At 35.9% G+C, this 14,114-nt stretch overlaps 1 protein-coding gene across 21 annotated transcripts in view; it reads right to left on the minus strand.

Moving 5' to 3' along the window:
- Window positions 1-14,114, minus strand: part of PHF14 (PHD finger protein 14) — a 201,271-nt gene that overhangs the window by 139,507 nt on the left and 47,650 nt on the right. For all 21 annotated transcript variants that reach the window (XR_014246413.1, XR_014246414.1, XR_014246415.1 and 18 more), the window contains 5 exons: window positions 6,597-6,743; window positions 5,524-5,794; window positions 5,109-5,215; window positions 3,870-3,965; window positions 1,907-2,010 (listed from right to left, as the gene is read on the minus strand). Coding sequence is in view for 12 of the 21 variants with exons in the window: in XM_082398251.1 (XP_082254377.1) it covers window positions 1,907-2,010; window positions 3,870-3,965; window positions 5,109-5,215; window positions 5,524-5,794; window positions 6,597-6,743 (725 nt within the window). In the remaining 9 variants the exon portion in view is untranslated. The remainder of the gene's footprint in view (window positions 1-1,906; window positions 2,011-3,869; window positions 3,966-5,108; window positions 5,216-5,523; window positions 5,795-6,596; window positions 6,744-14,114) is intronic.

Below are 14,114 nucleotides of genomic sequence, written 5' to 3' on the forward strand. Positions count from 1 at the left end.
TTATTTATTTACTATATGGACCATTTTTAAAGTCTTTATTGAATTTGTTACAATATTGCTTCCAGGTTTTTTTTGTTGTTTTTTTTTTATGTTTTGGTTTTTTGGCCACGAGATATGTGGGCTCTTCGCTCCCCGACAAGGGATCGAACCCGCACCCCTTGTGTTGGAAGGAGAAGTCTTAACCACTGGACCACCAGGAAAGTCCCTGTTACTGTTATTTTAGATTTTTGTTTGTTCTTAAGAAATCCAACTTTTCTTGTGCAAAAGGACAAGTTAACTACTCCTGAGAGCACAAACACCATGACCTAAAAATCTAGGGTATATTTATATTAAGAATGTGAAGGTTGAGGAAAAAGTTGTTGAGAACCTAAAAGAGCCATATATATACAGAAACAGCGACGATGTTTGAATTTTTAAATAATCCTAGAAAAAAAGATCACATACACACATATACAACAATGACAACAACGACCAGTACTGGGTCTCAAAGTGGCTCAGAGTAAAAATGGAAAATTACTTAAAAGCATATTCTGAAATAAAAATGAACTGTAGTGATAAAAAGTCAGGAGCATAAGTGATATGCCTGATGGTTCCAAATGAACCAATTTTATTTGGAAAAGCTAGACTGAGAATGTGCTAGTCTTCATAAAGTACACTAAAACACTAGTGGGCTTCCACAGTTCAAGGAAGTTATCTGCTATTACCTATGGAGAGAGCCTCCAACCAAGAAGAGAAAGTAATTATAGAGACTGATATTGTTGCTATTGCTGCTATTTCTGAGAAAGGAAGAGGTTGTGGGGAGAATATTTATAAATTTACAAAAGCATATATACTTGTGTATGTGAATAGATAGATTTGTGTATGTATACACACACACAAACATATACTAGCATCTTCTAGACTTTTCTCAATTAATATCATCAGTTACATGGAAAAAACAGTGAGATCCAAACCTACTGAAGTATGGAAAGAAGTCTTAATAACTATGTAAAATTGCTATAATGGTGAATACTGTAAAATACTGAGCGAAGAACAAAAATATTTGGGAGAATGAAATTATTACAACTGAGCCAAGAGAGAAAAAAATGTAGACAGATTCAAATCTAAAACTTATCTTCATTATCCACCACTGTGCAAAGGCAGTAGTTCAAGCTATATTATAATACCCATCACTACCTAAAAACACATGTAAACCTCTAAAACTCATTCAAGTAAAATAAAATATAAATGCCCATTTATCTAACATATCATTTAAACTATTTAAGAAAATAATCATCTACATTATTTAAAGTCACTTTCCAATTCCCCAAAGAGGACAGTTCATTTCCATGGAACATATGCACACATAGCCCCAGTTACTTAAAGGATACAAAGAGTGATTTAGCTTGTCATTAAAAGAGGAGCAAAATCTCTTCTATCATCATTCAATCTGGAAAGCATCTTTGATGGTTTTAATAAAATGAACTTCAAATGCATTTAACTTAAATTCCAATATAAACATAACTTATTCGCAAATATCTGAAGCATCTTGTTACTAAAAAGTATTAGTTTAAAAATACACAAGGGCTTCCCTGGTGGCGCAGTGGTTAAGAACCCGCCTGCCAATGCAGGGGACATGGGTTCAAGCCCTGGTCAGGGAGGACCCCACATGCCGCGGAGCAGCTAGGCCCGTGTGCCACAGCTACTGAGCCTGCGCTCTAGAGCCTGCGAGCCAAAACTACTGAGCCCGTGTGCCACAACTACTGAAGCCTGCACACCTAAAGCCCGTGCTCCTCAACAAGAGAGGTCACCGCAATGAGAGGCCCACGCGCAGCAGCCAAGACCCAATGCAGCCAAAAATAAATAATATTTTTAAAAATGAAAAAAAAAATACACAATATTAATCTATCATAATTTCATTACTTGCCTATAAAGTACTGCAGGAAGAGTAGATGTCTTTTGTGTGCCTCCTTCTTTTTTACTTGGTTTTCTCTCCTTGGGTGCTCGCAAAATTGCCGGTATGTTCAACTTCTATTGATTTGAACAAATGCAGTTTATTTTGTTTTAAAGAAAAAATATAAAGCAACTTTCCTCTATGCACCGCTCAAGTCAACTAATATGCTAGGATTGTGAGGGGGAAATCTTTTACAAGTTTTTACATTGGCAAAAAGGACTAAAATGAGTTTTTGTCTCAGTCACTGCCGCTAGAAGCCTATAATAACATACTTTCATTGATTTTCAGTGGACCACTAAAACATTATGAAAATTAAACTTCTACTTTAGCTTTAAAAATGAAAGACAAGGACAAGAATTTAAGAACTTAAAAAAAAAAAAGTACACTTGACAAAAAGAATATTGAGGCCGTTTATTTTCCTCAACATCCCAGCTACACTGGTGCTCCAAAGGTTAATTAGAAAAATTATCTTATTGGACCAAACTCTCCACAAAGCGAAGTAGATTCTCTTTGGGTTTCTACTAATCAGTAGTATGCTGGCTTCCTAGACAGCAACCATCTATCAAAGTCATTTCTCAGTGGCCCGGTGGGCTGGCATCTGTTTAACCAACTGGAAAAAAGTGTCCTGCAAGTGGTACAAATGAATTCTACTTCTGCTGTGTATTTTACATTTGCACAAGGAAATGCATGCGCTTCTGTTACAAGTGATTTAATAAATGAAAATGCTCTTTTATAGTAGATAATGTTTTATACTAAATAGGAAATTCTTATGAGACAAACTTGCAAACCAAGCCAAAAGATAATGCTAGCTTGCCAAATAAACTAATAATAGGCTTGCATTCAATATTAACTTATCTAAATATAAAATATAAAACACCATAATCTTCCAAAAATTCATCAACAACCTAACAATAGAAACAAAGGTCAATTCTCCATATGCGACTATTCATTCTCACCTTTTATATTATGTTATTCAATATAAAATATAAGCCACATACACCTTGTTCACAAAAGCAGCATCTTCAAAGCCAGCATGGCACAATACATATCAGTATGCATTACCTTCTAAAGTAATATGTCTACACAAATTGTTTAATGAATTTGACTCTTTGTAAACCTTTAAAACAAGTACAATGAAAAATATCTGTTCTTTGAAAACCTTCCTTCACAAACAAAACTATTTTCATAGTGAAAGGACCACAGTGAGTCTCCATCATCCTTAAAAAAATAACTGAAATTATTCAAATGAATTCTTAATTTAAGAATTATGTACACAGTACCAAAAAAAAAAGCATTCAAAGAAATCCATTTGGCAATGATTCTTCTTTTCAATACCAAGAACTATAAAAGGCTAAATATGTTCAAGGATAAAGTTAATTTTTTTCATAACTACAATAATAGCTACTGAAGGAGAAAAACTACACTTTAACATTAAAGTTTCAAAAACCATTTCTTACGCAGTTCAAAGCCAAATCAACATGAAAATAAATCTCTCCAGTTTTCCGTTTAAATTTTACACACACCCCCCGGTCCAAAAAAAAAAAAAAAAAGAACTAATTATAGCACAAGAACAGGACAGAAGAAATGTGGCAAGGAATCTAAAACCCCTACATTGGAGGCGGAAGAATATGGTAGAAGTAACTCATGCTTCAAATCTTAGCTTCATCACAAATGACAGGTCAATCAGTTAGAGCAAATGAAAAAATCTGCAAACAAGATAGCTGTTAAAACAACCAAATTAAGCTACAAGTTCTCAGTAGGCAGCTTCCAAAGCTCTAGATGTACTTCAGGCAGGAATCATTATCCCAGAGGATTAGTTGGCCCTGATTAAACGGAATTCTTTAGTTAGTGAAGCGACAGTTGTATTAGAGTTCTGATCTTTGAAATCATATAGAGAGCAAGAAGAGAAAGAGATAGCAATTGGAAAGAAACTAACCTGCCCTGTGATTCTGCCTAGTAAGGCCCATATTCCTTGTCCTTCACTTCGAAGTTTTCCATTCAGGTTTTGTAGTTCTTCTAAAGATTCACACAGCTACAATGTAAATAATTCAAATTAGTAAACCATTAAAATACACAGTAAAATATGTGAAAATGTAAATAATTTATTAATAAATGTCCAAAAAATCTATATTTATAGTCCATATATTTTTAACACATTCAAATACAATACATTGAAAAATGAGGGTCTCCAATTATTTAAGCAGCACCAACAAAATGTAAGCATTTTGTTTTATGTTACCATTTTTACTAATGATAATAATGATGCCTACATTTATATATTCTATTATAGTTTACTATATAATTTCAGAAACATTCTGCTAATTAATCCTTATGAGTCTATCAAGATGCACTCCCACCATTTTCCCAATGAGAAAACTAAGGATCACCAGGTTTTCGTGACTTAGCCAAAATCATAAGACAAGCAAGAATCCTTAGGTCTTTTGAATTGAATCCCAGTACTCTTTTCAATACAGTGTGGCTGATTATTGGAAATTTACTTCCTACAAGTTTTTTTATCACTTAAAATATTATTTATCAATAAGTCAATCTTGGTTTTATATGCTTGTGTTACTTATTACCTAACATTTAGTCACAACTTGCTTTTATATATTTCTTTTTGATCTTCCTCATCTTTAGAATGAAGGGGTAGAAGGGAAATTTAAATTAGGAGTTCTTTTTTTTTTAATCAAAAGTAACAAACAATTCAAGAAAAAAACAGTAATTTCAAAATAGGTTTTAAAGTTTTCTACAACTTAGAAAGAGAAGTTCCACAATACAGTGGTTAGGAATAAGGAATGGAGTCAGACTGCTGGGCCTCAAACTCCAACTCTGTGTCTTGACTACCTGTGTGAGCCTGCGCAAATTACTTCCTCTGTTTAGGACTCAGTTTACTCTGAAAATGGGAGCAGTAATCCTAAGCTATATTATAAAGCTGAAATGAGAATTAAATGAGTTAATACAAGTAAAAGTGCTCAAAATTGTGCCTGGCACATAGAAAGTACTCAGTAAGTGTTAGTGATGGTAATGAAAATAATGAGGGGTCGGAATTGTAGGCAAGTTGTAAAAACTCCAGAGGAATTTCAAAATAAAACATAAATAAAAATGTTATAAAATCACAAAAGAAATCATCAATAAGATGTAATATATTATGTTGTTTGTTTTATAGCCAACTTACCTTATTATATTCCACATGAAGCTTTTCTTGTTCATTCTCTAATTTATCCTTTATATTCTTTTGTTCAGCCATATTTTCTTGAATTTGAATCATGCGCATATTTCTCTCTATTTAAATTAAATATCCAATTTTACTTTAGTAGAAAATAAAAGCTGATATACAAAATACACAAAGGAAGAAGCTAGCCATAGGGATGATCACATGGATAAATCTACATTATTCAAAACACTTTTAACTCTATTCACAAATTAACTTAGCATTTTACAACAACCCACAACTTATTAGGAAAATAAACATGCGTTTACTTGATATATGTAACATTGCTAGTAAATTTCTAAAAATTGACAGCATATCAAAATCTCCATCGGCAAATTGTCATCAATGAAAACGTGCATGCATCAGTGTCTATACTGACCAAAATAATAATTCACAAAATCAGCAGTGAGAGCAGGTTGCTTATGTTTTCTCCTTCCATCCACACTAGAACTAGTATCTGAATTGTCCACTGGGAAGATATCTGTACTGATCCCCATTAGTTCTGCTTTCCGCATAAGTTTACGAATGGCCGAAGCACTGCTAGTGAGTGGTCTGGGCAATTTTTCCCTTGGAACCCAGGCCTGGGGTCTGGTGGATCGAGCTAGTTCTGCTTTGGCACGATATTGCTGAAGCCGGGCATTGATCCTTGCCTATAAAAGAAATGTATACAAATTTTAAAAGATATTAAAATGGAACATACTCCTTATGATTTTTACTTCCACATTTAGAAAAAGTAAAGATAACCAGAATTTCACATATCAAGGCAAATTATATCTATCCACAGTCCTTAAGGTATACTGTATAATTATTGGGTTATAATAAACCAGGTCTACCCCTAGTAACAACTGTCCTAGTCTATGATCAGAATTGTCAAAAACTAACATGATTAAGCTGAAGTTTCTCTTCTCAACTAGCCTTGCACTAGTCTCCATAAATGTACTTAATTTACATAAAAATACATTTTATATGATGGGCAAACTAATCAAATTCTTTGCATAAAAGAACATTAGAACAGACTGAAAAAAGATGTGGTCAACATATTGCACTGATAGAATAATTTCCTCTAAGCCACATTCTTTAATGTACTGGAAGCATGCTTTACAAATGACTGCTTTGTTGACTAGGTGACAAGTAATATATTCAACCACAAACTACACTCACCATTTACCTTAATGACAATCCACTTCCTAGGTAACTAACCAGATTTCACAATTATACTTCACATGTCATTGGCAAACACACATGAGATCTGAAATTTATAACCTTGATTTTTTTTTTTTGTTTTGGCCATGCTGCGTGGCTTGTGGGATCTTAGTTCCCAGACCAGGGATCAAACCCGGGCCCTCAGCGGTGAGAACGCAGAGTTCTAACCACTGGACCGCCAGGGAATTCCCTGAAATCTATAACCTTGAAAGAAAAAAACATGAGTTTTGGCATGAATCCCATCCATACCTGTGCTTCTGGTGATAGCTGCTTCTCTCTCTCTTGTAAAGACATTTTACAATAGGATTGTAGAGCCAAGTAATTTTTTCTCTTCCACTTTCTGTCTAACCTATCTGCATGTTGCTTACAATAAGCAAAAAATGGATCTGCTATATCCTATATCAAAAAACAGGGGGGAAAAAGTAAACATTTTTACTTCAAAGGGTCATAAAAAAACAACGATAATAGATAATATTTCCTTTTTGAAGAATATCCTACAGTGTTGGTTATTCCTAAAATAAATTACAGAAGTAATTTTTACACATAATGGTAAAAATTGTTGCTTTAGAAACTTAATCCTATATATCAAGTTCAAATTAGCAATTTTTTTCTTTAAAGGGCCTTGTGGATTTAAAAATACTGAAATCAAATCTTAGGTATTACCATTTAGTTATATTTGTTACCTAAACAAATAATCACTGTTTAAAACAAATAAGATTTCAATAATCTTAGGTAGAAACCATCATTAAATATTAAAGTTATGCATACATAGATTAATATTATAAAACAACAGTATATCTAGAAAATACAGGACTAGCCAACACAGATAAGTAGGGCACTTCTAATTGACTAGAAATGCACATGCAGATTCTACCTGGGACAAAAATGGATTAAGAAGGCCAGGCCTTGTCAATAAAACACTTTAGATATTCCCTTTAACTCTTCATGAAACCCTAAAACCTCAGATGGAAACACAGCTTGCTCACAGTCATATTTTATGGTGCTACCTTAATGGGTACATTTTTTAATTCATAAATAGTAGGGTACCAAAAATAAAAGAAATCTACTATCAAAAATAGAAATAAATTGTAAATATGTAGCCAGAAAAAGTAATGTGCAATGTGATTGCCAGCAAAGTAACAGGCAGTTCATTCTTTAGGTCTGTCCCAAAGAGAAAAATAAAGATAAGCTATCCATATAGGTTTTTATCTAAGTTATGTTAAAGGGTCTCTTAGTAAGGTGGGGTTTTACAGCCCAAAGAGAAATGATGACACTAAGAAAAGAAGAAACAAATGAGAAAGTACGAAAAGAGAAATCATCGTAATAATAAAACTAAAGTGTCCTTGACATTAAAAAAAAAGCATATGATCCAATTCTGTAGTGTGATATCCAAAGATGTCACAATATAGCACTGTGAACACTGTGATCACAGAATTTGGAAATATAAAAACCTGGAGATAAATCCTGGCTCCACCATTTACTGATTTTTGTGGCTCCAAACAAGTTGCTAAACATCTCTGGGTCTCTGTTAACTCACTAGTAAAACAGATTTAATAACAACTACTTCATATAGGTACACAATACAAAAACATGGGCAGGAGATTGCATTAAAATGCACGCACACACACACACAGTTGCTTTCTCACAACATACTCTACATCCTGGTCACAGAATAGGCTAATCGAAATAAAGAACACATTGAACCGCAGTCAAAATGATCTGGAGAACTATTATACTGTTTTAAAGTAGTAGGTAAGGTTGAAATTGACTTATCAGAGATAGGATTCATGCTTGCATAGATGAGTTAAGCATTAGGACCTAGACTGTGACTTGCTAAAAAGACCAGTCATCTCTGGTCAAAAAGATATCTGAAAGGGACTAGGTAGCCCAAGTAATTCTTTTTGTTGTTTTCATTATTTGGGATTGGGGGACAATAAACCCTAAGTCTAAGGCTAGAATGACCAAGGGATTAACCTTGTTTAGACAGTGGAACAGATATACCAAGCAAATATTAACTGTGACAGAAACCAGTCTTCTAATATCTATCCTCCCCTTCTTCTCCTACTAGAATCTTCTGAGTTTCTACTGGGTACTTGACGACCTTGATAGAAAATCTCTGCTCCAGACTCTCAGCATCTGGATATGGCCATGTGATAAGTTCCAGCCAATGAGGTTTGTGAAATTTCCTAACCATACCCTTGAAAGGAAACTGCCTACTCTTAACCTTTTCTTCCTTCCTTCCAATGGGGTGGAACCCAGTCAAGGTGTGATAAACCATCTCTGACCATGTAAGAAAGTGCAACAGACTAAGAGAAGATGAAGCAACAAGTAAGAAGGCACCTGGGGGCTTCCTTGGTGGCGCAGTGGTTGAGAATCTGCCTGCCAATGCAGGGGACACGGGTTCGGGCCCTGGTCTGGGAAGATCCCACATGCCGCGGAGCAACTAGGCCCGTGGGCCACAACTACTGAGCCTGCACGTCTGGAGCCTGTGCTCCGCAACAAGAGAGGCCGCGACAGTGAGAGGCCCGTGCACCGCGATGAAGAGTGGCCCCTGCTCGCCGCAACTAGAGAAAGCCCTCGCACAGACACGAAGACCCAACACAGCCAAAAATAAATAAATAAATAAATAAATAAATAAATAAATAAATAAATAAAAACTTTAAAAAAAAAAAAAGAAGGCACCTGGTCCCTGGAACCAAACTCCCCCAATATCAAATCAGTCTGGAATGTAGAAAGAATTCAACTTCTTCTTTGTTTAAGTCACTGGCTATTTGGTTTTGTTAAACCATTCAAAATAGTGTCCTAATTAATGCATTGGTTGACCTGGAATATCCCTTCAACTTGCCTAGAGAAACTTTCAAGATCCTACTCCCAATGGAAAACAGAAAGGGAAAAATATTTTTCTGAATATCTACCATGTACCAGGCACAGGTGCCTTTTTTCATACTATCTCATTTATCCTTTAACACTACCACATGAGGTGGGTTCTATTATTTTAATATCAATTTTATGGATAGAAAACTGAAAACGAGAGGTTAAGTTGCTGACCCAAGATCCATTGCTAGTAAGTTAAGATCTGTCTTTTTTAACCACTACCTGTCATCAGATTTACTTAAGGACGTTTCCAAACAGAAATGACAAAAGCCCAACTCTGGAGATTGTGATTCAGTAGGTCTAAGGCAAAGAGTTTTAAACGTGAATGCCTTGAGAAAAAGTACCAGTAAACGTAAACGTGCAAAGGGGCCTAAAAGACGCTGGAAAATTATAAGACAAAAGTAATGATGGGGGTGAGGGGGTGGGGGGATGCGGGGTAAATGGTGGGGACTAGGAGCAATGTGACAAAGTGGAATGCCCCTCAACTCAAGGTTGTCTTTTTATAGCACTATTCTTATCAAAAAAATGTATCTACAGGTCTAATTTAGGCTGTGGACCTCTGGATTGCATGATTTGTTCTAGAATCTTAAAAAATATATATTTTTTAAACAAAGCTCCCTGAGTAATACTGATACAGCAGATCAAAGGAATATAAACTGAAAGAAACTACTGGGAGTCTTGTACACTGAGAACCAACTGGCACTTGTAAAAACAATATAATTTTAAGAAAGTAGGGATGCTTTATTGGTACCTTAATAAAACTGAAGTGTTTACTGAAATACTATAATGAGTTAGGAGCATATCATATTTACCTTCTCAATTACAACACCATCAGTGTTCTTATCCACCCCACCTCAGCCATTTAATTCCCATGACTGGACCTAGATTCTGTACTCTTTCCATAATTCAATGCCTAAAATATCATTCTCTGAGCATCATCTTTTATCTTTCCTGATCACTCCCTCTAAGACTCAAACAAGTTTTTAACACCTTTCAGGTCTCCAATGTACAGACTTTCTGTCTTCTGACTGTCCGAGAGCCCATGCACATGATTGCCCTCTTTACCTGATTATTTCATGGTCCATCAATTAATTACTTCTTTGCATGGCGCATCGATTTGCTTGTTCCTCTCTTCCTCAACGAGCTTCGCTTGGCAAAACCTACGGCACAGGTAAATCCAACTCTTCCCCTATTTTGTACCTGTACCTGAGCAGCTGAACACATTCTCAAATTAATTTGTATTCCATTTTTGTAGATAATTATTGAATAGCTTTATCTCACTCTCAAACCTTCAATATCTCCTCCCTATTCCTAACTTGCAGATGATGACCTTGTTTGTTTATCTCACTGGAGAGGGTTTCGAAGAGAGGAGAAAAGCAACAAAACAAAAACTTCCACAACCTCTTATCACCACATACCTCAACCTATCTGCATGTCTACACATATCCTCTGACTAATCTCCTGTTACTATGGATAAATTGCCCAATGTTCCTCTCTAAGTTTAACCTTCAGTTGCAGTTATATCCCACCCCGTCTTCCCTCCAGCAATTCTATCTCTCTCACACATTTTTTCTCTCCACTGGCATGCTAAACATACTGTAATATCCTTTAAAAATACTTAAAAGACCTTCCTTGGGCTCCCATTTGTTGTTCCACTTCTAAGCTCCTCTTAAAAGGAAAAATCTAAAGGCCTGTCCATATTAGCTATCTTCAATTCTATTCCATTCCTAAGTTTTCATTGACTACTCCCAACCACTCCAATAGCTCCTGTCAAGTGCAAAATGACCTTCATTTTGCCAATTCCAATTGTCATTTCTCAATCTTAATCTTACTCCTTTGACACAATTTGCTCACTCCCTCTTTGAAACACTTCTTTGAAATACCTCTCTTAGTTCTTTTTTTTACCTCACTGATCACTCCTCCTCAGTCTCCTTGGTAGATTCCTCCTTATTTTCCCAAATTTGAATGCTGTTGAATGCTGAGGTAGCCCTATGACAGTCATCAGACCTCTTCCCATCTCCTTCTACTCTTATAACCTAGATACTTTCATCTAGTCATCTCACCATAAATATTATCTATACCCTGACAGCTCCCAAATTTATATCTTTAGCCTTGACTGCTTCCCTAAACTTCAGACTCTGATGGCCAACAACCTACCTGATATCTCCACTTACATGTCTAATAGGCATTTTGAACTCAACATGTCCAAAACTGTCCTCAGTTTCCTTTTCTCCTGCAACAGATCTGCTCTTCCTTCAGTCTTTTCCATCTCAGTAAACCACAACTCCGTTCTACTAGAAGCTCAGGCCAAAAAGAAGTCACCCTTTTTACCCTCTCTTTCTGTTACATTCCACACTCCTTCAGCAAATACCTAGAAAATTTGTCATTTCTCATTACCTCCATCCTAAAACCTGTTACAGTAAAAGTTCTAACTGGCCTCCCTGCTTTCACCCTTGCCTCCCTACAGCCTGTACTCAATACAGTTATCAGGGCAGTCCTTTTAAACATCAGTTGGTTCATATATACTCTATGCAACTCTTATGGCCTTCCATCTCACTCAGAGTGTAAATCCAAAGTCATTCCCATATTTTTCCAGGCCCTACATGAAGTAGCTCCCTGCTACCTCTATGACCTCCTCCTCTCCTCTTACCAAACCCCAGCCCCTAACTCTGTACCAGCCACACCAGTCTTCTTCTTGGTCCTCAAACCAAGCATGTTCCTACCTCAGAGCCTCTGTATTTCTGTTCTCCCTGCCTGTAATGCTCTCCTCTCAAATAAACATATGCTCCCTACAATTTTCCTTACATATTTCCATAAAGTGTCACCTTATTAGAGAGCCCTTCTCTGATCTCCCCATATAAAACAGCATTGCCCTACCTCCCTTACTCCCTAAATACTTTATCCTGCTTTATATTTCTCCACAATACTTATCACAGTATTTTTTTGGCTAACTTTTTCACTCTCTGTCAGAGGAGAGCCCACCTGCCACTAAAATGTAAGCTACCTTAAGAGCACAGTTTGTTTTGTTCACTGTTATCTCTACAGGGTCTATAGCAGCAGTCCCCAACCTTTTTGGCACCAGGGGCCGGTTTCGTGGAAGACAATTTTTCCACAGACCGGGGGTGGGGTGGGGTGGGGTGGGGTGAGGGGTGTGATGGGGTGGGGTGGGGTGAGGGGTGTGATGGTTCAGGCAGTAACACAAGCGATGGGGAGCAGCGGATGAAGCTTCACTCGCTCGCTGTTCACCTCCTGCTGCGCGGCCCAGTTCCTAACAGGCCATGGACCAGTAGTGGTCTGCGGCCTGGGGGTTGGGGACCCCTGGTCCATAGCACCGCCTAATACACAGTAGATCAATATATCTGTTGAACAAATATACTGAATGAATGACAGTAAAAACATTAATTTGTAATCCTTAGATAGTTCAAAGGTAAGAGACAGATAGGTCAAGAAGGTCCAGCTGAAGTTTCTGATTCTTCCAGGGAAACTTCTTTCTGTATTTACACCACTTCTTGTCCATACTAGGCACCTGTGACATCTTTTATTGCCATCTTGTAAGACTGTTGAACATTTTATTGTGTTTACTATCTATCCCCACCTAGGTTGATACTGTGACTTAAAGCTATTTTTATGCTCCCTGACAAACTCCTCCACCCCATACCTAGAGTTTAGTGTCTTGCACATATGCACATGCCCTCAATCATGATTGACTGATTTCACAGAGTACTATGAAGCTTTGTTTGATTATAAATCTCACTGTTTGCTATACAAAGTTTAGGTCACCCGTTAACACAACTTAACTGAGTTTCGGAACGTGAATTCAACAAGGACTTACTCCTTACAGTCATGTTCCACAAATACTTGCTGAGTTATAATTCTGTCAGCCCTCAGCCGCAGTGCCTCTGCAGACATTATATGATTAACTTGTTTAACATACAGCTGTAATTTATTTTTTAAAGAGTCTTGTACTCAAATCTGAAACTCCCAGATGATGAAGACCAAAGAATAAAAACAATAAATCTGAGCAAGATTTCTTAATTTCTTATTCTAGTGCTTGAAATTTCTAAGACTTTTTACAGATGAAAATTTTAAATGCAAATTCAATGCCCAAATGCCTAGTGTCTAGATACCAAAAGAGAAAAATTAATTTGACAATGTACATATTTTGTCCTTTATATATTTCTGAACCATAAACAAAACTATGTCTATAGCTGTTTAGTATTTCTTCCTATAAAAACTGAAAGTAACCAACTTAGCTTTATTGATATCTTGTATTTGGGTTCTATCTAAGAATCTGTATTCAACTTGATCTCATTTTTGAAGGTATATTTTTCCCATTTGGCATTTATCACTTTTTCATTTTCCACTTTTATGACTTAAGTATTTTATCAATTCTTAAAACACTCATACACATTGTATGCAAAATGTGGCTGTCTAAAACCAAGGTGAACTAAATTTACATTAAGTCTTTTTATGTATTTAAATTATATTTATTTAAAAATATATAGCAGTTTCTTTATCCATCATTAAAATATTATCTTTACCTTTTATATAAAAAATTAATACTAATCTAGTTAACAGAAAAATAAGGCTTTGTACAGGAAAGCAAAATTATCCTTTGGCATCAGATTCCACAAAAGCATTAAAAGGTATTAACTATTTATGTTAAGCTGGTTAAAATCTGACATATTTCTTTCTAGCACGAAAATATATATAATTTAATGATTATATAACACTTTAAAGTATCCAATTCTACTCTTCATTTTTTAACCATATCTGTTAAAACACAGAGAGTAAACCTATGTTAATTTATTCTGCAGCTAAAGCTCAACTTATCCAATATCAGTTTATCTAGGAAAGCCCTAATACTCTGCTCTGCACATATTTAAGAATTAC

Source organism: Balaenoptera borealis, assembly GCF_965194805.1.
Source record: "Balaenoptera borealis genome assembly, chromosome: 7".
In the NCBI taxonomy this organism is placed as follows: Eukaryota; Metazoa; Chordata; class Mammalia; order Artiodactyla; family Balaenopteridae; genus Balaenoptera; species Balaenoptera borealis.